The sequence below is a fragment of the Rhinatrema bivittatum genome, chromosome 3 (genome assembly GCF_901001135.1).
Source record: "Rhinatrema bivittatum chromosome 3, aRhiBiv1.1, whole genome shotgun sequence".
NCBI classification, from domain to species: domain Eukaryota; kingdom Metazoa; phylum Chordata; class Amphibia; order Gymnophiona; family Rhinatrematidae; genus Rhinatrema; species Rhinatrema bivittatum.
This window is the reverse complement of record NC_042617.1, coordinates 881,827-907,885: the sequence shown is the minus strand read 5'-3', so window position 1 is coordinate 907,885 and position 26,059 is coordinate 881,827. Positions and strand designations below refer to the sequence as shown.

Below are 26,059 nucleotides of genomic sequence, written 5' to 3'. Positions count from 1 at the left end.
CAGTGTCATTAGAATGTTTTCTCTGCCTCCCTCTGCTGGATTGGTGACATAACCCAGGGTCTGGACTGATCCAGGTACGTACAGGGGACAGAGAAATACTGAGGGACTGCAGGTGGTGCTCCAGGGTATACGTCAGAGTCATTATGTCAGAGTCATTAGAATGGACTGATCCAGGTATGTACAGGGAAACACCAATCATACACACATCCATACAATTTTAAAAAATCTGACAATTTTGCACTCCCTTTTTTTATAACACCATTTCCCCACAAACTGATGCTTCTTTTTACACTCCCTTTATACTCCCAACATGTTTTGCCACTCAATAGGCTTCTTCAGGGGAGCATGTGAATCATTACTAATACCAATCTTCAACGATCTTCTCCAATAATTCACCCAAATGTATCCTCTCTATAAAAATATTCCAACAGCAATTATTAATCTTAATTTTACAACATTTATCAAGAGATTACTCTTTTAATCAAAAAAGTGCATCAAATATTATTTGTAAACCCCTGTTATTTGTAAACCGGCATGATATGATTGTATCATGAATGCCGGTATAGAAAAGCTTTAAATAAATAATATATAAATATTCTATCAGCACTGCTATACAAACCTCTCTCTTCAATTCCTCTTAATTCTTCCACTCCGAGGATAAGCAAAGGTTCTCCACAATTTCACCTTTGTTTTCTAAAGAATCACAAAAAAACACAGAAATGCCCCTACTTCTTCAGAATTCAATCCCACCCGTCCTCACAACAAACTTTACAGGACTGAAAACAAGATTATAGACAGCTGAGGAGAAAGGGTCAGAGTCAGGGGAAGAACAACAACCCACTCAGAATATATTACCTGGCCCTTTTGAGTGGGAAAAGGGGGGTGACCCAGGGAGCTTCCAACGGGCCCAGTGGGAGGATGAGTCCTTTAAGCAGGCTCAGGAGGATATACAGTGGGTGGATGGAAAGCTAGTCCCTAGGGTGCAGGTTACAGACCCTATTCCTCATTTTGTGATGAAAGGGGATCTACTTTACTGAGTCATAAAGGAAAGCATAGATGGGGAATTGATAGAAAAAATCCTAGTTCCCAAACCGTATCATCAGAAGGTCATGCAACTAGCCCACAGCCACCTTCTAGGGGGTCACCTGGGTGAGGAAAAGACCTGGGAGAAAATATTGGCACAATTCTATTGGCCAATCCTATATAAAAAGATCCAGTAGTACTGCTGGTTCTGCCCTACCTGCCAACTCACAAAGCCTGACAGTGTATGGGTAGTACCTCTCATCCCCATGCCCATAATCGAAACCCCTTTTGAAAGGGTGGGCATAGACCTTGCGGGGCCTCTAGAGAGATCTACTTGAGGTAATAAATACATCCTCATCATTATGGACTATGCCAGAATATCTAGAGGCAGTGTAGCTACGGAATACGGAATATCTAGAGGCAGTGTAGCTACGGAATACGGCAGTGTAGATACGGAAAACTCAAAACGTGGTTATTTAAGAAAGCCTTCCCAGACCCCAACTGAACCTTTAACTCACCGTTAACCGACTCTCCGACCTTACCTTAACATGATAAACATCATTATTGAGATATTCAATTACTTAGTAAATACCATAAATTTGTTCCTTCTGTTAATTTCCTATCGACTTTTCACTGCTCCCAGTTGTGTATTTCCCTGTTTTATTGTAACTGCAATGTTTATTGTAACTGAAAGGTTCTTCGTTATGCACCTGTTATTGTTATTATTGTTTATTCTTCTTACACCCCTTTGTTAATTGTAAACCAGCATGATGTGATACCCTTCGCGAAAGCCGGTATAGAAAAACACTACATAAATAAATAAACAAACAAACAAAATAAAATAAAATATGAAGACCCCGATGGGGGCGACCACCCTAATGGAGGTTTTTTCACAACTTGGGCTACCCAAGGAGATCCTGACATATCAGGGAACTCCATTCATGTCCAAGGCAATGAAACAACTCTGCACCTAGCTCAAAGTAAAAGCCTCTGCGTACCTTGGTGTATCATCTGCAGACCGATGGCCTTGAATGCTTCAATCAGATGCTGAAACAAACGTTGAGGAACTTTATGAATGAAGACAGCAAGAACTGGGATGCACTTCTACTCTACCTGCTGTTCGCAATCTGGGAAGTTCCACAGAACTTGATGGGGTTTTCCCCTTTTGAGTTCCTGTATGGGGGGAGGAGGCTGAGAGGAATCTTGACCATAGCTTGCAAGATTTGGGAAGACAAAAGGAACCCCAGACAGAACCTTGCTGATTACATTCTCCAAGTGCAGGATAGTCTAAAAAGGCTGAGAAGCAACCCGCCTAAGCCTAGAAAAGGCTACCCAAGCCAGAGGTAATAATCACCCCACGGTTCAAAGAGTATTCCAGCTGGGGGACCACATCCCTGCCGTTCTCCCATCTTTGGAAAGCAAGTTGTTAGCCCATTGGCAAAGACCCTATAAAGTTTTGGAAAAAACAGGGCCTGTGGATTACAAAATAGCCCAGCCAGATAAATGAAAAAACTCAAATCTACCACATAAACCTTCTAAAGTAGTAGGTGGCACAGGAGTGTGGAGTGGTGCAAGAAGGCATTTGGTCCAGAGGACAGACCTGAAGTGGACAGAGCCCAAGTTCTTTTTGGGCTCTGTCCACTGCACAGACATTTGACTTAAAGCAGCTGTAAGGACGAAATAAGAAAATCTCCTCGAACCTGCCAGGCCAAACCCACCTGGTACAGCATGACATTATTACAACTCTTGGAGTTGTTGTGAAGCAATGACCCTATTGGATTCCCAAGGTCAGACACCACGTCATTGAGACCAAAGTGAAAGAGATGCTCTATAACCCCGAGCCAGAGGAGTCTAACAGCGATTGGTCCTCCCCATGTTGATACCAAAGCCAGATGGGAGCATAAGGTTCTGCATTGACTTTAAAAAGGTCAATGAGGTCTCAAAACTTGACACGTACCCAATGCCATGAGTGGATGAACTGACTTGAGTGTCTGGGCTCAGCCAGTTCATCTCTACTCTGGACTTTACAAAAGATTATTAGCAGGTATCTCTCACGCCAGTGGCAAAGGAGAAGACTGTGTTCTCACCTCCAGAGGGTCTTTTTCAGTTTACCATCCTCCCGTTTGGACTCCATGACGCCCAACTTGGTTGACCACCTGCTCTGCCCACATCAAGGCTACATAGCCGCCTACTTGGATGACATGGTGGTGTAAGCCCAGATTGGAAGACACATCTAAGCCAAATCCAGTCTGAGGAAAGCAGGACTAATGGCTAACACTAAGTGCTTTTTGAGAGGGCAAAAAGTCCAATACCCTTGGCAACACTCTGGAAAATGGCAAGGTCCATCCGCAGATCTGGAAGATCGAGGTGATCACCCAGGTACCAATCCCACAAACAAAAGCGAGAGTCACAGCATTCCTAGGCCTTATGGGGTACTACAGAAGATTTGGTCCTAATTACTCTGAGAAGGTGGAGCCTCTCACACGGCTGCCTTTTAAGAAAGCACCAGAGAAGATCCAGTGGTCAACTGAAGCAGAGGCGGCCTTCCGATCCTGATAAGTCCAGATTTCACCAAATCCTTCACAGTGCAGACAGACAGATGCCTCAGAAATAGACTTGGGAGTCGTCTTAGTCAGGGAGAAGGATGGCCAAGAACATTCAGTGGCTTTCATTAGCCGGAAGCTGATTCCATGGGACAGGCATTACTTAACAGTTGAGGCAGCAGCCTTGGCAGTCAAGTGGACCTTAGAGGTCTTGCACTACTACCTGCTGGGTGAGAGGTTCATACTCATAAAAGGACCACCAACCGCTCATGTGCTGGGGAAACAATCTTTTTGGAGCTGGGATCTTCATGAGCCAACGCACTACTGAAACTGCAATTTTATTTTGTTATTTACCTGTGCTTAATGTAACAGGGCTTTATATTTGCAAACGATTGTGCCTTGTCTGTTAGAGAGGGGCAGATTTGAAATTAAAACCTGAAAGAGATATTTTGTCTGCTTTCTAGGGTTAAGAATTAAAAAAGGATAGCCAATCCCGGGCAAGTCTACAGTTAGGCCAAAAACGTATCCGGGTAACTCTTAATATTGAAGTTATCCGGATAAGTCATTCATCTAAGTCTTCCCCACTCCGGATGGCCTCCAATACTCCACCCCTTTCTTATTTGACTAAATCTGGCTAGCTGTTATCCAGATAAGCAAGGGAAATATTCAAACCTAGACATTTAGATGGATAACTTGTGAGCTATTTGACTAAATAGCTTTGTATATTGACCCCACTATATCTAAAACATGCAACAAAAAAAAAGTTACCTCTGCCATGAGACCACCAGACAAATTTAAACTGGACTATAAGAACTGTTTAATTACAAATAATCATCTCTGAATCATCTTAAAACCTTGAGCTGCTTTCTGAAGAGGTGCTAAGTCCTGAAGCAAAAAGAGTAAATACCTCAGTAAATCTTTGGGTTTGCATGTGAACTGATTCAAGGAACTTTGCTGACACCAAGCAGACACTTAAGTCTTCTACCTTCTTGGGTAAGGACAATTTAGTTCTCAAAGCGTAGATGAGACTATGGTGCAGCATGGCTTTAGTTTTGTTAGGAACTGGGCAACACTTTGGGGAAGAAGGGAGCCTATTCCAAAAGAATGGGCTCTGCCTCCACCAGGGTAGAACCAGACTGCTGACGCTAACCTTCAAAAAGGAGATAGAGCAGCTTTTAAACTAGAACACGGACGAAAGCAGACAGTCGCTCAGCAGCACATGGCTCGGAAAGAGGTGTCTTTGAAAAATACTACAATGATAGAGGAGTTAAGGCATCCCAATACAAAGGGTTCAATACAAGAAAAGTAGCCCATGAGCCTATAAAGTAAAGAACCATCTGAGTTAAAAGATTCCAAATTATCCCTGTCAACTGAAAAGCCGGTTGTTACTACAAACAAAACACACACTTTGAAATGTCTGATTAAAGCATCTTGCTTTAATCCAAATTCCTTTTGGACTATGCTTCTTTAATTATTTTTTGGCATTTAACTTCCTTCCAGCTTTTAAGCTTCCCAAGTTTTTACTCCTTGTTAAATGTAACTTTATCTTATTCTCTTCTCTTGTTAATTACTTTTATTTATTGCTTCTGTTATACCCTTGTTTTATGTAAACCGATCCGATATGGTTTATTTACTATGAAGGTCGGTATAAAAAAGTGTTAAATAAATAAATAATAAATAAATGTCTGTATGCCAATGCCAGAAGTCTAAGAAGTGAGATGGGAGAGTTAGATTGTATAGCAGTGAATGAATAAGTAGACAATTGGTATCTCAGAGACCTAGAGAAAGGAAGATAACCAATGGGTCACAGCTATACCAGGGTAAAAATTATATCACAATGATAGTATGGATCAACTTGGTTGGGGAGGAGGTGCTTTATGTTAGGATGGTCTATAGACAACAGGATTCTGCAGAAGAGAAATCCACAGTAGAATCTTTATGATTGGAAATTCCATGTGTGATGGGGAAAAGTACAGCGGTGAGGGTTTTTTACCATCCATCTGGCAAAAATGAACAGAAACTAAAATTTGGCAGCACAGTAATAATGGAAGATTTCAATTACCCCAATATTGACTGGATAAATGTAACATCAGGACATGCTAGGGAGGTTAAGTTTCTAGAAAAAATAAATGCTTCATGGGAGCAGTTGGTCTGGGTAGAGAGGAAGCCATTTCAGACCCAGTTCCTAGAAGATCACAGGATTTGGTGCAAGCAGTAACGGTGGTGGGGCTGCTCAGCAACAGTATTCATAGTGTCATCAAATTTTACTTAAGGACTGCAAGGAAGATATTAAATACATCTACAGCTTTAGCATTAAACTTTCAAAAGGGAGATTTTGCTAAAATGAGGAAAATAGTTTAAAACAATTTTTTTCTTTAAAGTGCAGCTAGATAGTCAAGTGATGCTGCGAAGAAAGCAGGATGCTAGTTTTCTCCTGTTATCTGAGCCTCCCTGCCATCTGCCTTAATTTGCAGTCATCCTTCACTCACAACTAACAGACTGTGATAATTCTCCCTGAGGAACTGTGTTTTCGTAGTTTTGGAGAGATCTGGGATTCCTATGACCTTGAAAATTGCTCAGAAAGATAAAGAGAAGGTGAAGACGATAGAGCCCAAAATGACGGATCGAGAGGGAGAGGCTTCAACAACTGATCCAGCATCTACTCAAACTCTTATTGAAGCGCTTACTGCTGTAGTAAACCTGGCCATAGACATTAAATATTAATTTATGTGCAATAAATTTGATGAACCCATTAATACCATGGAAATTTTCACGCAGCAGGTAGCCTCAGTCGAGCAGCATGTCTCAACAATGGAGGATGACATGAGCACAGCAGAAAAAACTGAGTGAGCTTCAGAGCAAAACAGTTTGGATCAAGGAAAAGAGCAAGTTTGCTTACCGTAAACGGTGTTTTCCGTAGATAGCAGATGAATTAGCCATGCTGTACGGGTATGTCCTCCATGCCACTAGGTGGCAGAGCTCTCAAAGTCTATTACAGACTTTTAGCTAGGTACTCCCTCCCTGCTATATCCTGGCAGGATCACCTCAGGTACCTCAGTCAGTATCAAAGTGTTAGTTAGCTCTGCTAGACCTGTCCGGGGAGGCGGGCGGGTCAGCATGGTTAATTCATCTGCTATCTACAGAAAATACCATTTACGGTAAGCAAACTCTCTTTTCACGTAGATAAGCAGCTGAATTAGCCATGCTATATGGGAGTCCCCAGCTGACGTATTGAGCAGTTTTTGTGTGTCATTTAAAAATTTATTTTTTTGCTCATAATAGTGGTGGACAGTTCCTATGAAGGCTTTATTTGTTTGGATCTTTGCACTTCTGTAGGAAGTCTGTCGCAAAGGGATCATTCACTGACTGAGTGTGTAAATACTGGTGGGATATGAAATTGTGTAGTGATAACTATGTCGCCGCTTCACAGATGTCCATAAGAGGCACTTGATGGAGAGAGGGGCAATCGAGGTCACTGTTGTATGCACATGAGGCATCCCTAGGGTCGCAGATAGCGTGTGCGACTTACTATTGTAGGTAAAAATGGATATAATTAGATATCCTTGTGAGAAGTTGTTGAGGACCTGGACGCCCATGGTCATCTGGTTGAGGAAAGAAAGAGTTGTGAGGGTCGACTGGGTGATTGAGTGCGCCCTTTGTAGTATGCCAGCGTACGTTTACAATCAGAGGTATGTAACCTTTGTCTCAGTACCTTGTGCAAGAAGTCTAGGGTGGAACGTGGACAACAGGACAGCCAGGTTAATGTAGAAAAAACAGGACATTATCGTGAGTGGAAATTTCGGGCAAGTGCGGAAGATCATTTTGCCGAGGGAAAATGGAAGAGAAAGAGGATAGTGAAGTAATGCTTGCAAGTCACTTGATGGCCTTACAGAAGTCAAAGTGACTAGGAAAAAACACACCTTCCATGAGAGGTATCGAAGATGATCCAGTGTCCAGAGGTGCAAGGGATGAAAGGCATTATCCGCTCGAGAATCATAAAAATGTTCCATGGTATCTGTGGGGGTTTTTTTTTTTTAAAAAGAAAAATGTAGGTGCACTATGTCCTACATGAATCTGGATACCAAGGAACATGAAATAGGCTTTTCATCTAGAGGAAGATGATATGCTGTTATGGTACTTACAGGAACTTGGGCGAGGAGTCGCAATGTCCCTACTGAAATGTAGATGGAGGTAGGACAGAAGTCAGTCAGGTGGTCAAGTCAAGGGGGTTACACCCGTTGATGCATATCCGGGAACCGGAGCAGGATAACTGTCCTGGTACTTGAATGTGATGTATAGTTTTCCTGAGGATAGGAGAAAATGATAAGCTAGTCCATCAATCTCCATGCCATAAGGTGTAGGGAGGAGAGGAGAGGATGCTCCCTTGTGTTAGGGAAGAAGCTGTCAGCTTGCGCCCAGGAGAACTGGATTGCGGATCGAAAGCCGCCATAGATAACTGTACCGTGGATGGCGTGGCTATGCTGGGCGATGAGGAAAAGATCCCCTTGGTTCTTTTTCTCTTTTTTTTGCAGATCCGCAATTATGGCAGGTCCGTCTGGTCGTGTACGCCGCTCTGGAATTTTCCAGAGACGATAGGTGATGTAGGGAATGCATAAATCTGCGTTGTGACCAATCTAGGAGATAGGCGTCTGGAGTCTGAGTGAGATCAGAGAAATGAACAAAGGTTCCCCCTTCTTCTGTTGTACAGTGTTGCAAGAGATCCACTGTAGTGAGATTTCTCAGTGAGAATATTTCTGGAGTTACCTTTGTATTTAGCTCCCTTTTGATGGGAGTGAGAAATGATGCTGAGTGTGTGCGCTCTGGAATCGTAAATTCCGGCAGATGAGTTAATGGAAATGAGATGGATACTCGGTGAGGGTGATGTAGTATCTGAACTGTCTCTTCATAGAGGTTCCATGAATCGGACTGTCTGTTTTTTTTTTTTAAAAAAGAGCACTGGAGTTGATTCCGTGGGAATCGGGACTATTTCTCTTTGTATGGAATTTTTGGAGGTTAGGAGGATGTCTAACCACTGTGAGTTCTTGAAGGTTTACGTGCAGTGTACATTCTAACAAAGTCCATAGAGCTTGTGTCTGTAAGTCTTTCAGACGCTATGGTATTATTGATAGCGCAGGAAACGTAGGGGTGAGCCCATCAATATGCAAATGGAGTAGCCACAGATTGCGGGTTCTCCCATTTTTTATTTTTTTTTTGCTGGCTAAGTAATGTAAGTGGCCAAAGTATGGAGAAAAAGGAGTCCAGCGACGTTTGAGGCCGCATTACAGTCAGCACATATGTAGGCGCGTATGCAGAACTACATAGATGGCTGCTTTATATGCCGCAGAAAAAGTCATGGCTTGGCGCACTGTCCTTGTAGTACCATGAGCAGAGTTATAGACCATGTGAAGAGGGCTAATGCTCTCGGATAAGGTAGGAAACCTGTCGTGAATTTAGAGACTGTAGGTTTCTATGAATTTCAGGTGGAATAGGTTCCAATGCTGAGTTTTGGGTTTTTTTGTAATGGATTAGGAGCCTTGGATTGTCTAGGCCAGAATCGGATGCCAAGATGGCCTCTTAGTAGCGTTGGACTGGACGATATGAGATGGCAATCGTTCAGATAGGGAATATATTTTTTTTTTTTAAATTATTATTTATTTATTTATTTTTTTATTTAATTTATTTTCCCCCTCTACCACTACCACTGCCTAGTATTTGGTGAAACCGGGGGGGGAAGAAGGAAGGCCGAATGGAAGAGTTTTGGTGGGTGGAATGGTTGATCATGTGGAAAAAACATAGGTGACACCAGGAACTGGGGTGCTTCGATGTTCAAGCATACACCTATTGCAAAGGCAGTGCAATTCTCGGGATGAAGGACTGAGGAATGGACTGGAGAGAAGTCCTTCTGTATTGTTAATTGTTTGGGTAATTGCCAGGTTTGGCCTCTGTTGGAAACAGGATGCTGGGCTTGATGGACCCTTGGTCTGACCCAGCATGGCAATTTCTTATGTTATATGATTGTTGTGAAGTATTAAGGGGATTATAGGGAAGACCCATTGATCCAATATAATGTTAGACTGGGAAATAAGTGGACAAACCTTATCCCATAGGTGATGATGGTAGCGTACGATTTGTAACCCAGGACCGGGTTTTTATAGATTGAAGATCTGTAGGATGCCGCGGCTGGCCAGGCATCCTAATACGCTGATATGGTGTAGTTGATCAGCTCATTGTCGCAATGATTGGTAAGATGGAGGCTTACAATAGGAATAAGGCTTGAAGGGTGATTTCCCCTCTTTTTTTTTTTTTATGATCCTCGGTAGAGGATATAAAGAGAGAGAGAGATGGACGTTGAGGAGATGTGAGGAAAACAAACTGCCTTTTCCTGTTCTTCAAGCCTTGTGACCGCATCTTTGAAAAAAACTCATAATAAAATGACTGGACGACATGGCAAATATGCCCAGTTGTCATGAAAATGACATTTCATATGGCGCTAGTACGTAAGCCTGGAAGGCGTCTGGCTGCCAAGGTAGCTGCTGAAGTCTTAAAGGAGACTTAAAAATCTTCGGAACGGAGTTCAGGAAGTGCCTCCACCTTTTCTCAATGTTAAGGTATTGAGGCAAGGTTTTTTGGAATGTGGTTTGTAGAGTCTGTAGATTATCCAAGAGATGCGCAACGCAAGTTGGTGGTTTGCACACGGTTTGTGAGCCATTAACATGAAATGGTCCTTTTTTTTTTTTTTTTTTTTTTTTTTTTTTTAAGTCCTTCAAGTACTTACGGTTTTCATGCACAGTGAGTTGGAATGAATTCTGGACTTACCAGATGTTTGCATTTCCAACTGAACCTCCACAGAGAGATGTGTAACGTGAACGGTAGCATAGAAAGACAAATCTTTCATTTGTACATCCAGTCGATGTGACAATGTTGGGAACCAAGAAGGGAGTTTCCCAGGAATTCTCCAGCAAAGCTGTTAACTGGAAGCTGTGGTAGGACCATCGGTTCAGGAGGAACCGGAAAACAAAACTCCAGCTTGTTCCTCAGCCTCCCACAGAGAAGTAGCATCCTACTGGTGGTCATGATAAACCTTGCCCGACCTCTGCGGACTGCGCAGGTGGTAGAACATGCTGAAAAACGAACTCGGCGCTAGTATACCAGTTTCCGTTGGCGTTTTGTTTTTCCTTTTCTTTTTTTTTTTTAATGTTTTTGTGCTGGTTGGAGGAGCTGATACCGTAGCAGTGACAGATTGCTATGATGCAATGTTGTTAGGCGCCTGGCGGGCACAACAGTGCCTGTGCGCTCGTCACTGGTGCCAATGGTCTGGCGTACTTGCTGCCTGCGCCAATGACCTGGCGTCCTTGGTGCACTTTGCTTACGCCAGGCCCTCAAATTGACTCACCGATGCTTCGGCCTTCTGGCGCAGGCGTCATTGCGCCATGTCTCCCGGCTCTAGCTTCAGTGTGCCGGCTGGTATGTCGCACGCGCTAGTGCGCCGGCACTCACGGTGCATGTGTTATCTTCGGCGCTTCTGCGCACAAAGGGAAAAACACCCAATGGCCGTGTCAATGCATCAGCTCGCTGGCAGCCAATCGACACATCGATGCATCGGCGGCCGCTTGTCTCGGTGCAGCGGCACTTGAGTGGATGCTTTGTCTCTGCATTAATGTAATGGCGCGCTGGTTCTGGCGTCTACGCATCGGCACCCATTTTGGCATCGTGGTGTGCCGGCGCTCGTGCCTGCGCACTGGCGCCAGAGTTTGAAATTCTTCTTTTTTGGTTTTTTTTTTTATTAAGGCTCGCTTCTGAAAACGGCCTGACGTCAAAGCGCGCCTGATACTGCGGCCTTGCAGTTGGGAGAGTGGTAAGGACATGCCCCTAGTCTCCTTTAGCAGCTTATAGAAATAAATGTCTTGTTGCCCTCCCCCTGCCTCTACTCAGTGCCAGCCCTATGAATCGGGGTTCAACTGAGGTGGTTAGCTGAGGCAATCATCGTCCGGGAGGGGGAGGGAATGCCCAGAGATGTTGGAAACTCTCTCATATGGGCAGGCTGCTGAGAGATTTTTTTTACTTCTTTTCCTTTCTTCTTTGATGAAAAGAGTAAATAGATAGATTTTTTTAATACTTTTGTAATGTGAAGAGAGGAGGAGAGAGCTCCGCACACACTGTTGCACGGAAAAATTCAGACTGAGGTACCTGAGGTGATCCTGCCAGAATATAGCAGAGAGGGAGTACCTAGCTAAGAGTCTGTAATATTCATTATTTATTTTATTTATTTATTTTTATATACCAACATTCAATCTGAGATGTACCTACAGTACATTCAGGTACTGTAGGTATTTCCCTATCCCCAGAGGGCTTACAATCTAAGTTTGTACCTGAGGCAATGGAGGGTAAAGTCACTTGCCCAAGGTGACAAGGAGCAACAGTGGGAATTGAACCTTGGTCTCCTGGTTCGTAGCCACTGCTCTAACCACCATTCTTCCTCCCTCTTTTGACTTTGAGAGCTCCGCTCTCAAAGTCCTAGTGGTACGAAGGACATACCCAGACAGCATGGCTAATTCAGCTACATGAAAAAGTAAAAGATTTAGAAAACCAGTCGCGCTGCAATAATTTGCAGTTTATTGGGATGCCAGAATCAGTTTTAGACTAAGAATTGTGGGGTTTTCTTGAAACCTGGCTGGTTAAAGAACTGTAACTATCAGAAACCCTTGAACTGCAACTATCAGAAACACTGACCAGGTCAGCATATGGAGAACAGCAGGAGGCCTACAGTAGAGATTAACTGCTTCTTGAATTCACACAAAGCAGCCATACTGTGGGCAGTATGGCAGGGATTGCAACCATCTTGCAATAATCTTCTCTAAGTTAGATTATTGCAACTCTATATTATTAGGTCTACCCTCATCTCACACTAAACCTCTTCAGATGGTTCAAAATACGGCAGCCAGAATATTGACAAACACAAGGAGAAGAGATCACATATCTCCAGTTCTCAAAGACCTACACTGGTTGCCAATTCACTATAGAATCATATACAAGTCCATTACCTCTATCTACAAAGATATCCATCAACACTCTCCGCTTAACCTACAAATCCCATTCAGAAAACACACCTCCTCCAGACCCATCAGAGAGTCCTATAGAGATTCGCTAAAGGTACCACACTCCAAAACCTCTCAGCACATAACCTTCAGAGACAGAGCCTTCTCCACAGCAGGACCACCTCTATGGAAATCCATCCCACCGGATCTGCGACAGGAACCCTGCCTTCCTACATTCAGGAAAAGACTCAAAACGTGGATATTCAAGAAAGCCTTCCCAGACCCCAACTGAACCTTAACTCTCCATTAACTGACTCTGACTTTACCTTAACATAGTAAACAATATCTCTGTGAGAGTCCATAACTTAGTAAATACCATAAATTTGTAAATATTTTCTCTCTGTTAAATTTCTATCGATTTTTCACTGCTCCCAGTTGTGTATTTCCCTGTTTTATTGTAACTGCAACGTTTTTCGTTCCGCACCTGTTAATGTTCTCATTGTATCTAACATAAGAACTGGGTACACTGCGGCAGATGCATATTCCGTGGCAGAGAAATAATCATCACCTGCAAAGCAGATATAGGATCTCTTCTTGCCACTCTAAGCTGATGCTCTTCTTTCTGGTGACCATTCTCCTCTCAAGCAGCACATGAGTTGCGCAACTATGACCCTGAAGGTCTCTTCTATATACCTCTATATAAATGCATATATTTAAAATGCAATTTCCATTACAGTCTATACATAAAATAAACTCCAAATTCCCAGACAGATACATTCCAGTGCAACACAATACTACATGTACATATACACACTATGGGGCAGATTTTAAATACTTGCACGAGCGCAAACAAAAGTACGCTGGATTTTATAAGATACGCGCGTAGCCGCACGTATCTTATAAATCCGGGGTCGGTGCGCGCAAGGGGGTGCACATTTATGCAACCTACGCGCGCCGAGCCCAGCGCGTGCTGCCTGTTCCCTCCGAGGCTGCTCCGATTTCGGAGCGGCCTCGGAGGGGAACTTTCCTTCGCCCTCCCCCCACCTTCCCCTACCTAACCCACCCCCCCGGCCCTATCTAAACCCCCCCCTTACCTTTGCACACGTCGGCCGGCTGCCCCGCTCCGTGGTCCGGTCCCAGGGGCTGTTCCGGAGGCTGCAGCCACGCCCCCGGAACGCCCCTGGGCCGAAACCACGCCCACGTCACCGCCCCCGAAACGGCACCCACGCCCCCTAAATGCCGCGTCATCTCGCCACGCCCCCTGACACGCCCCCGACAGGAAGCCCCGGGACTTATGCGCGTGCCAGCGGCCTATGCAAAATAGGCGCGCCAGGGCCCTGCGTGCGTAAATCCGGAAGGATTTACACGCGCAGGGGTTTTAAAATCCGCCCCTATGTGTTTACACACTGGTATAAAGAGGCATGCAGGGATAGACAGAAAAGCAACTTACTGACAAAACAAACTTCTGATCAATGTACTTCTTGGCAACATTTGGTTGGAAGTCTGGTGACTCCAGAAATCTCAGGAAGAATTCATAAACCAGCTGAAAAAAGAAAAAAAACAGTAAGAATCCAAAAAACAGAAGGAAAGATGGGAAGAAAAATAAAAAAAAAAGAAAGAAAAAACAGGGAAATAGAGCAAAACAAATGACACAACAGAAGGTGTAATGAAAAAATGAGAAAAGGTGGGGGAGAGAGAAAAAGCTGAGAAAGGAAGAAGCTGCTAATGCAGAGAATGAAATTCTCTCCCTGTATTTAACATTCTTTAGTGAGAGTAGCTCAGGGGTGATCCAGGAAGAGATCCTCAACAAGCCACTCTGCCACCATGCACAACATTACTACGCTAAGACACAATGTGCACACCAAGCAGAATAGGAATTTTGTTTAATTATATTCAATCCTTTTCTGTAAATTCTCCCATGGGTTTCCAACAAAGTGTGTTCTGCTTGCAGAGCAGAGGCTCACACAATACTTTCAGCAGAGAAAAACTCACCTCCTACTCCTCTGCAGTCAAGCCAAGGCTCACCAAAACAACAAAATACCAAGAGACCACATCATCAAGAACATAAGAACTACCGTATTTTGCGGTCCATAAGGCGCACTTCCCCCCCCCCCCCCCCAAAAGTGGGGGGAAAATGTCTGTGCGTCTTATGTAGCGAATGTAGCCTCTCTCCCTCTCACACGCTGTCCCCCTCCTCCTCCTCCCAACTCAGCCCAATCAGTACGGTGGTGCAGGTCAAACATCAGCTGTTTGAACCGCGTGCGCTACGGAGGCCCCTCCAGTTCAAACAGCTCCCGGGTACCGCCGACCTTCGCAGTAAGATGCACCACGGGAAGAGCAGACCGGCAGAAGACGATACATGGCATCAACGTTAGTACAGGCCATTTCCTTCTTATTTGTTTAGATATATTAGAAAATCATTTGACCTGTGCCACCATACTGAGTGGGCTGAGTTGGGAGGAGGAGGGGGGGGGGGGGGACGGCGCACAAGAGGGAGACGCGCTACATTCGCTCCAGGGGGAGCTCCGTACAGAGCCCGTCATGGGGACATAATTTTTTTCTTATTTTCCTCCTCTAAATCCTAGGTGCGTCCTAGGGTCAGGGGCGTCTTATGGACTGCAAAATACGGTAAATGCTATGCTGGGTCAGACTATGGTCCATCGAGCCCAGCCAGCAGCCAGTCTAGGTCACAAGTACCTGGCAAGTCCTTGATGGTTGCTCTATTTCCTGTACCTCACTCCCAAGATACGCGCTGGCTTTCCCAAGTCTGCCTGCCTAATAACCTTTTATAGCCTCTTCTCCCCCCCCCTGTGATAGGCGCCTTCACCACATCCTCTGGGATTTAATGCCAAGAAATGTAGAGTTATGCATCTGGGATGTGTAATCTGAAGGAACTATATGCGATGGGGGGTGAAGAGCTGCTATGTACGGAACAGGAGAGAGACCTTGGGGTGACAAGTGTCTAGTGATCTAAAGATGGCAAAGCAATGTGACAAGGCAATAGCTAAAACTAGAAGAATGCTGGGCTGCATAGAGAGGAATATCTAGTAAGAAAAGGGAAGTGATAATCCCCTTGTACAGGTCCTTGGCGAGACTTCACCTGGAGTACTGTGTTCAGTTCTGGAGACCGTATCTCAAAAGGGACAGAGACAGGTTGGAGGCAGTCCAGAGAAGGGTGACCAAAATGGTGGGAGGTCTCCATCAAATGACTTATGGAGGAGAGGTTGAAGGACCTAAATATGTACACCCTGGAGGAGAGGAGGAACAGAGGAGATATGATACAGACCTTCAGATACTTGAAAGGTTTTAATGATGCACGATCAACAACAAACCTTTTCCGCTGGAAAGAATCTAATAGAACTAGGGGTCATGGGGATGACTCAGAATCAATGTCAGGAAATATTTCTTTCTGGAGAGGGTGGTGATTGCCTGGAATGCCTTGCCAGAAGAGGTGGTGAAGGTAAAACACTGTGCAAGATTTCAAAAGGGCATGGGATAAACACTGTGGGTCCCTAAAGACAAGGGGGAAAGGAATGAAGTAAGAGATTTGGGGGTAACTTGCTGGTGTGAGGAATTCTACCCTTAACAAATAAGCCTTCATACTGTGATGCAACTTCATCACTGCTCGCTGCTTCAACAGCAGGGGGAAAAGAAGAATGGCATTCAGTCAACAACCAACAAGGGCATCGAACTGTACACTCTGGGATAACAAATAAGCATGGGGGTATCTTGCTTGTTGCGGCTGTTACTACCCTTAACCAAAAAGCCTGATACTACGCTTCTGATGCATCTCCAACAGTCTCTGCTTCAACAGCAGGGGGGGGGGGAGGAAATTGGACTCAAAACAGTCACCAACATGAGCCCTGACCTTAGCAGGACTGAGTAACTGATAAATATGGGAAACTGGTAACTATGAGAGCTTGCCGGGCAGACTGGATGGGCCATAAGGTCCTTTCCTGCCATCCCTTCTATGTTTCAAAGGGTAAATAATTGTTCCCTATTTATCCGTTCCACCCCAGTCATAATTTTATAAATCTCAATCTCATCACTTTTCAGTTATCTTTTCTCCAAGCTAAAGAGCCCTAAAGCTAAACAGAATATATTTATCCATAAGGGAGATTTTCCATCTCCTTTATCATTTTGGTTTGCCTTCTCCCATTTCCTAGGCCACTATGTCTTTTTTGAGATGGTGACAACCAGAACTGCACACAATACTCAAGATGCATTCACCACCATGGATTATACAAAGGCATTATTATATTCTCAACTTTATTCTCTATTCCTTTCCAAATAATTCCTAAATTAAATTTCATTTATTAAAATTTTGTATTCCGCACATTACTTTGAGAGTTCACGGTGGATTACATCATTGTACATCCATAATAAAAATATATGTAGTTACAATAAATACAGCATAATATAGGCAAATTGTCAAATAAGACATAAGAAGTTACATAAGCCTGATCACTGTAACTTGAAGGCTGATGAAAACAAGTCCTCAAGCCATTCCATTGGCCTTTTTGACTGCTGCTGCACACTGAAGAGTTCAAGACACTGTCCACAAGGACTCGGAGGTCTTTTTCCAGGGTAACGACCCCTAACACAGAACCCAGTATTGGGTACCTGTAGCTGGGATTATTTTTCCCTATCTGCATTACTTTGCACTTGCCCATATTAAATTGCACCTGCCATCCAGATGCAGAGTTTCCCAGTCTCACAAGGTCACAATCCACTGCTGTTTTAACAACTTGAAACAATTTTCTGTCATCTGCAAATTTGCTCACTTGACTCACTGTTCTCCAGATAATCCATGGATATGCTAAACAGCACAGGTTCAAGTACTGGTCCCTGGGCCCTCCATTATTTATTTAAAACTTAATTCTGGCCCGCATCTTCCTAACATGTACCTAGTGCAGATTACAAGGTTACATCCATAAAACAGCATGTTTAAAGATATGCAAGACGATACTATATTACTTCAAAAATATTAAAATCAGAAATGTAAGAGCAAACTAACAGTTAAAAGCTTCTTTACAAAATATTCTGTGAATTGGGCTCTCTTCCCGGGTGCCTTCCCACCAGTAGATGTATGGGCTGTTTGCTTAGTAAATGCCATGGTATCTCACTTTCAATTCAAGCATGAAGAAATGGCAGGCACGAAACAAGACAAGGATGAGAGAGCGGTGGCACCGACAAGGACTACACCAATGCCTTCCCAATGGGTCATTAGCAACCCTTCTCCATCTAGGGTATTTTAAAACGGGCGGTCTGTGTAGAGCGGTGAATGAATTAGTAGAAAATGTACTGATATTATAGGAAAAGCAAGTTTGCTTATCTGTAAGCAGGGTTCTCTACAGACAGGATTAGTTACACATGACACTTTGGTGATGACATCCGATGGCGCCAAATGGACCCATCTCTCAGAGCTCAGTAAAAGTTAAGTACACCTCGTGTGTGCTGTTTCGTGAGCCCCTCATGAAATGTCAGAGCTTAGCAAGGTAAATCAACTCTCCAGGAAGGAGGGCAGGAAATAAGCATGGTTAATTCATCCTGTCTAAAGAGAACCCTGTTTACAGGTAAGCAAACTAATGGTTGCACAAAAGAGCAATTACAGAAAAAAAAGCAACCGAGCCCCCATCAGTGGAGAGTGACTACTGGGATAAGAGGTTGATGCTGTCTCTCCACATGGCTGGTTCTGTTCCTTCCTGGACTGCACACTCAGCAGATACGGCCAGGAGAAAGTTGCTATCCTTCAGTGCTCCTCATTATCCTCGCTGAGTTTCAGTTTGTATTTGCCTCTTCTTTGATAGTTGCTGCAGGAGTTGGGAGTTTATTTTATGGCATCTGCAGACAACATCCAGATGGTGTTCCCTTTCACTGGGCTGCCTGAGGAGGACGCTCAGGAAACATTTAAGACTGGATGAGCTCCAACAGACTTTTGTTGAATGGAAATTCTGGGTGTTGCGAAGGATAATGGTGATGCCGTGCCAGTCCAATTTTCTATGCATGGTTTTTCTCTCCCATTATCAGTGCAGGCTAGAAATCTGGGGGGGAATGTGACTAGTGATTTTTCTCTTTGGGCTCAATTGCAGGCAGTTGGGAAATCTGACTTTTTTAGGCTTAAGAAAAGATGCGTTCAGGATTATTATACAAGCATTTGTATTTTTTACTTTAGATTATTACAACACCTTACATATACTTGCTGCCTAATTCCATGTAAAATCTTTGCAATTAGTCTTAAATGCAGCTACCCGACTGCTCACCAGGACACCCCTTAGGGAGCATATTAGCCTGGTATTGAAAACCTCACATTGCTTTCCGATTTGTCAGAGAATTAAATTTAAACTGCTGACGCTTATTTTGAGAGTCATGCATGGGCTAGACCAGTAATTCTGAGATAGTTATTTTGGAATATACGTTTAAGGGCATTACGGTCTGAAGACTTTTTTTCTATCTGTTCCTGGCATTAAATCTGCTAGATTACAAGAGACCAGGAACAGGGCTTTTTCCTGGGTCACTCCATCCCTTTGGAATAGCCTCCCACAGGAAGCCTGGCAGCTACAGGTGACAGCATATTTCTTCTGGGAAGCTTCTGAGCTGTTTTATTGTTTTACATTGTGTATGTTATATTGTGAGCTACCCAGAACAGATATCTGGTAATCGGGTGGGATTTAATGACTATAAATAAATTTATTTATTTGTAATCTTTTAATATACTGACATTCGTAGGACACATCATACCAGTTTACAATCAACTCGAGAAGAATGAAAGTTAAAAATAACAGGGAAGGGGAAGGGGAGCAGTCAAGAAAAGGGATAGAGGGGGCCGGGAGAAAACAAGTGCAAAGTGAGCGCGAACAATACAGAGGAAAGAGAGAGTAAGATAAAAACATGTGTGTAAACTGTAATAGCAGTATTAACTTATTTATAGAATTTCAATGAGTTACAAAGTCAACATTTCCATAAGATACATCATCTGAGGTGGGATACAGAGCCAGGCGGAAAGGCGGGGGGAGAGAGGCTGTTTTATGTTAGATTTGCATCCGGGTAGGCCTGCAAGAAGAGCCACGTTTTTATGCCTTTTTTTAAAGTTGAGTAGAGAAGATTCAAGGCGGAGAAAAGTGGGGAGTGAGTTCCAGAGAGTGGGGCCAGCGATGGTAAACGCTCTTTCTCTGGTGATAAACAACATGCTATCCAACAATGGTCATCTATGTACACCTTCACATCCTAAGTCGTATTTTTTCAGATGGTCTTCAATCGAGGTGGTCCTTAAGAGAAGTCACCATGGCTCTCATTCAAAGAGCCTTGATAGAGTCTGATTTATAGACCAGCTAGCGCAGGGCTTCCCAAACTGGAGGTAGTGACCCTAAATGGGGTCACAAAACCTTTAGCTAGGGTCATAGGTGCATCAAAGGACAATACGCTTTAAGCACCAGCACACAATGTTGGGTTCCATATTAGATGCTACAACCCAAGAAAGAGATCTAGGCGTCATAGTGGATAACACATTGAAATCGTCGGTTCAGTGTGCTGCAGCAGTCAAAAAAGCAAATAAAATGTTAGGAATTATTAGGAAGGGAATGGTTAATAGAACGGAAAATGTCATAATGCCTCTGTATCGCTCCATGGTGAGACCGCACCTTGAATACTGTGTACAATTCTGGTCGCCGCATCTCAAAAAAGATATAATTGCGATGGAGAAGGTACAGAGAAGGGCAACCAAAATGATAAGGGGAATGGAACAGCTCCCCTATGAGGAAAGACTAAAGAGGTTAGGACTTTTCAGCTTGGAGAAGAGATGACTGAGGGGGGGATATGATAGAGGTGTTTAAAATCATGAGAGGTCTAGAACGGGTAGATGTGAATTGGTTATTTACTCTTTCGGATAATAGAAAGACTAGGGGGCACTCCATGAAGTTAGCATGGGGCACATTTAAAACTAATCGGAGAAAGTTCTTTTTTACTCAACGCACAATTAAACTCTAGAATTTGTTACCAGAGGATGTGGTTAGTGCAGTTAGTATAGCTGTGTTTAAAAAAGGATTGGATAAGTTCTTGGAGGAGAAGTCCATTACCTGCTATTAAGTTCACTTAGAGAATAGCCACTGCCATTAGCAATGGTTACATGGAATAGACTTAGTTTTTGGGTAATTGCCAGGTTCTTATGGCCTGGTTTTGGCCTCTGTTGGAAACAGGATGCTGGGCTTGATGGACTCTTGGTCTGACCCAGCATGGCAATTTCTTATGTTCTTAAGGCACAACAAGAAGCAATTTGCAAGTTTATTTCCACTGCCTCAAAGGCTTGCTTCAGGATAGCCTCCATTCCTCCTATTTTGAGCATCCTTCAGAGCCGCACCTCCCTCTACCGGGATGGTGGTACGTTTTGTGACAGAACACATCAAGGTATCCATCTTAGGTATAAATATTTAGGCCCTTAAATCTCTTTTCATATGGCTTTGGTGCAGACCCCACACCATTTTGGCTACCTCTCTTTGGACTTGCCTTTTTAGAATCTTTTGGAACTACGGCATCCAGAACTGAACAATATTCTAAGTGAGATGTCGCTCAAACTGTATAGAGAATTTCCTTTTCTGCTGGTTATGCCTCTCCCTCTGCATCCTAGCATCCCTGGCCCTGGTTACTGCCTCAGTGTATGGTTTCATTACTTTTAGATCAGATACAGTTAACTAGAGGTCTCTCGCCTGGTCTGGGCATATCAGCTACCTACTCCCCATTGTGCACCCGTCCCTTGGATTTTTGTACTCCAAACGCACGACTCTGCACTTTCTTGCACTGAATCTTAACTGTCAAGCATTTAAGCATTTGACCATTGCTTGATCACTTCTCATTCTGTTTACTCCTTCAGGGGTGTCTACGCTGTTGCAGATCTCAGCATCATCAGCAAAAAGGCAAACTTTCGTCTAACTCCTCTGCCATACTGCTCACAAAATGGACAAACAGATTCAATTAAAAGAACTGACAGATGTGCAGCACACAAAAATTTTAAAAAGTTGGAACGAGCCACTGGTGTCTGATGCGCATGAGTGTGAGAAAAACAACATAAGACCCCTTAAAGAGCAGCAGTGTGGCAAATGATTCATATAGCAACAAACACAAGGAGTTGAATCGGTATAAAAATGGACTTTATTGAATCTTGCCCGACTCTGGCCGAGTTTCGCTCAACGAGCTGCCTCAGGGGCTTGAGAGCCACTTGAGTTGGCTCAGATTAGCATGGAACTCTCATATCTTACTTAGAGAAACATCAGCAAAAACGGACTATGTAATCTGTTGAATCTGTTTTTACCAATGGAATCTGTTTTTTAATCAACCACTTTTAACAGCAACCGCTGTAAACGCAATGGTGATTCAGTACTACTCGCTGCTCAACACAAAATGGTGTAAACAGATTCAACAGATTACATAGTCCGTTTTTGCTGATGTTTCTCTAAGTAAGATATGAGAGTTCCATGCTAATCTGAGCCAACTCAAGTGGCTCTCAAGCCCCTGAGGCAGCTCGTTGAGCGAAACTCGGCCAGAGTCGGGCAAGATTCAATAAAGTCCATTTTTATACCGATTCAACTCCTTGCATTTGTTGCTATCAGCCATCTTGGATCGGTTGCCGGTTTGTTTTCTTGGACCAAATGATTCATATAACCACAATAAAACACACCTGCAGAACTGTTCATTAACAAAAATGAAATGAGAGCAAAGAGGAAATCCACTCTGCCTCTGTTGAGATCTATGACTAGCTAGAGAGGAGAGAGATGGTTCTCAAGGTGAAAGGCGAAAAAACAGCAAAAGCAGATATCATCCATCTTGACTTGCAACCAAGAATAAAACTTTTGGTAGTGACTGGTGAGAGGGTGAATCAAAGTGTGGATGTGATGTAAATCTCCATGCAGAGTGCTGGCATTATTATTCCAGCCTGACACAGATGCTTATACACATTTATTTAGTGCTTGTTTCAACGTATAACTCACTTTTCCACAGTTTGTCCAGCAGCTCTTTTCTTCTTTGCCTTTCAACAGTACTTATCAATGCCCACTACCTTACCTGGAGGTGTGGCCAGGCAGCCTCCAAGGTTGGCTCATCTTCCTCTGGGTCAAATTCTGCTCCCGTTGGGTTAGATGATGGTGGTAGAGTCCTGAACAAATTCACTGAAAACTGAACAGACATTCGACATTCAGAGCTTGAAGACCACAATCTATATTCAACACAAGAACCATTTGGCTGTACTGACCATACAAGTTTAAGGAGCTCACAATGGAAGAAGTGGCAGCAACACAGAATATGCTCAGCATGGCTGCAACAGTGCAAACTTCCCACCCAAACACTCAATCAGCTATTCATTTATTTATTAGTTTTTATATACCGATGTTCATGAGAACATGTCACATCTGTTTACACTTACAGGCAAATATTCATTTAAAGAGAAGGTACAGAGAAGGGCTACCAAAATGATAAGGGGAATGGAACAGCTCCCCTATGAGGAAAGACTAAAGAGGTTAGGACTTTTCAGCTTGGAGAAGAGACGACTGAGGGGGATATGATAGAGGTGTTTAAAATTATGAGAGGTCTAGAACGGGTAGATGTGAATCGGTTATTTACTCTTTCGGATAGTAGAAAGACTAGGGGGCATTCCATGACGTTAGCATGGGGCACATTTAAAACTAATCGGAGAAAAGTTCTTTTTCACTCAACGCACAATTAAACTCTGGAATTTGTTGCCAGAGGATGTGGTTAGTGCAGTTAGTATAGCTGTGTTTAAAAAAGGATTGGATAAGTTCTTGGAGGAGAAGTCCATTACCTGCTATTAATTAAGTTGATTTAGAGAATAGCCACTGCTATTACTAGCAATGGTAACATGGAATAGACTTAGTTTTTGGGTACTTGCCAGGTTCTTATGGCCTGGATTGGCCACTGTTGGAGAGAGGATGCTGGGCTTGATGGACCCTTGGTCTGACCCAGTATGGCATGTTCTTATGTAAAAAAACATTTCCATTTCAAAAGGAAAGGAAAGGATATAAATACCTAGTTTCATAATAAAATAAAATAATAAAATCTGATTCCATTCACAAATGCATGCCTCCCGCATACACACACCCAACCACAGAACAGGAACAGCACGGGGTGTAGCAGTGCAAGCTTTCCTCTCACATACACACAATCAGCTACAATGCACGCCTCCCGCATACACACACACACAACCACAGAACAGGAACAGCACGGGGTGTAGCAGTGCAAGCTTTCCTCTCACATACACACAATCAGCTACAATGCACGCCTCCCGCATACACACACACACAAAACCATAGAACAGGAACAGCATGGGGTGTAGCAGTGCAAGCTTTCCTCTCACATACACACAATCAGCTACAATGCACGCCTCCCGCATACACACACACACAAAACCATAGAACAGGTTAAAGGCTGGGCTGTATGCTTTTATTTATTCATTCTTATAAATCGCTCATGCAGAGAAACCATAATAAAAAAACATCAGTAAAATATACTGCACACCAGTCTAACATGGAAAGAGCTAAGCTTTCACCCTCTTTCGAAAAAGCAGATAGTTTAACTCCATCCACAACTCTCTTGGTGCTGAACTCCACAAGCAAGAGTATAATTTGTTTAAATCTATTTTCAATAATCTTTGCATACAAATTTAACATCTTGATGAAGAAGAGAATGGGGCAATAAGAGCTTGGCTGTTTAGGGTCTTTTTAGGTTTTGGAATTAGTGTGATCAAGGCTTTATTAGAGAATAGTGGCAATTTACCAATTGATACTGCTTTATTAAATGCTTTCATAAGAGAAGGCACTATAAATTCACTAACATCTTAGAAAATTCAGCACTAAAGCCATCTGGACCAAGGGATTTAAAGCTTTTAAGTTCACTAATTACAAATTGCATTTCATGTACAGTGAAAGGAGCATTTCAATTTTGTAATTGTCTCTGTAATTTGAGGGAGAGAGATTTTTTTTAATAATTGTTCTCTAGATTCTATATTATCCAATTCTGAGGAATATAATTTCTGATAAAACTCATACAGCACATTACTTATTTCTTTATCGGACTGATGTTATATATTTAATATTTCTTTGACCTCTAATTAGACGAGCTAATAATCTACCAGACTTGTTACCAAATTATTTAATTTATGCTTATAATCTAACAGTGAAGTCTGTGCTCTTTGTTGCAATAAAGTATTAAGGGTAATTTGAATTGCTATAAATTCCTCTTTGTTGTCCTTAGAAGGATTATTTGCTAAATCACCCTTAGTCTTAAGTAATTGTTTTTCCAAAGCCAAAATCTTTTTATTAATATCCTCTTTTCAACTAACTGTAAAGGCAATAATTTCACCTGGCATTACTGCTTCTCAGAATAGAACAGGATCTGCAGTATGTGCTGCATTAAATTCTACAAACTCTTTCCATTTGGTAACTAAAAGCTCCTTAAAGACTGGATCTGAATGAAGAGAGAGAAATCTCCAATTTTTTTTGTTTTTTATGACAAATCAATCAACACTAGAATATGATCAGAGATAGCTAAAGAGCCAATTTCAGCATTAGTTATTCTTGAAAATAAAACTGTGCAAACAAAAATGTAATCTATTCTGGATTGCATCATGTGTGCCTTAGAGAGGTGTGTAGAATCTCTTTCACTGGGATGCAGAACTCGCCAAGTATCGACCATTTGTAAATTGTCACATAAAAATGGAATCCCTTTATCATTGATACCATTTGAATGTCTTTTACTCGATCTATCCATTGTCTGGTCTGCTACAGTTAAAATCCCCTCCCATCACAAATGGAATATCTTATATAGAAACATAGTTGTTTGCTCCACTAAAGTAGAAAAAAAATTATGATCACAAGTATTAGGAGCATAAACATCACGCAATATCAGCTTTTCTCCAAATATTTTCCCAATTACAACATATCTCCCAGAAGCATCCTTAACTACCTTCTCAACTTCTAAAGGAACTGATTTGTGGAAAAGGATGCCACACCTGCGTTTCTGGTCCCTGAAGAAGCAGAACTACCCACGCATTCCCCATTTAAATGGGTTTCTCGAATCATAGCGTTCATGGCCTTTTGTCTATTAAGAGCTTGTAGAACCTTGTTCCTTTTGACTGGGGGCTTCAATCCTGATACATTCCATGTTATTACCCTAAGACTATTCATTTGACCAATCAGAATTTGGCTTGAACAAAATCGCTAATTTTTTTCTAGGTAATAATTTATATGGAGTCTTGTCATTGACAATGTTGTCAATATTACCCAAAAAATATGATAGTATATAGTTACTAGAATTAATATTTCCTATAAACAAATCTCAGCATTCAATATATATCTTTCCCCTTCCCAAACTCTCCACCCCCCAACCACCAAAATCCCCTAGTCATTGGTCCAATCCCAAAATTACCCATTGCAAAATCAGGCAGAGCTAGGAATG

At 42.7% G+C, this 26,059-nt stretch overlaps 1 protein-coding gene across 3 annotated transcripts in view; it reads right to left on the bottom strand.

Moving 5' to 3' along the window:
• Positions 1–26,059, bottom strand: part of PPP2R5D (protein phosphatase 2 regulatory subunit B'delta) — a 374,106-nt gene that overhangs the window by 268,948 nt on the left and 79,099 nt on the right. For all 3 annotated transcript variants that reach the window (XM_029592779.1, XM_029592780.1, XM_029592781.1), the window contains exons 5-6: positions 22,655–22,765; positions 14,052–14,144 (exon numbers count right to left, since the gene is read on the bottom strand). In XM_029592779.1, coding sequence (XP_029448639.1) covers positions 14,052–14,144; positions 22,655–22,765 — 204 coding nt within the window. The remainder of the gene's footprint in view (positions 1–14,051; positions 14,145–22,654; positions 22,766–26,059) is intronic.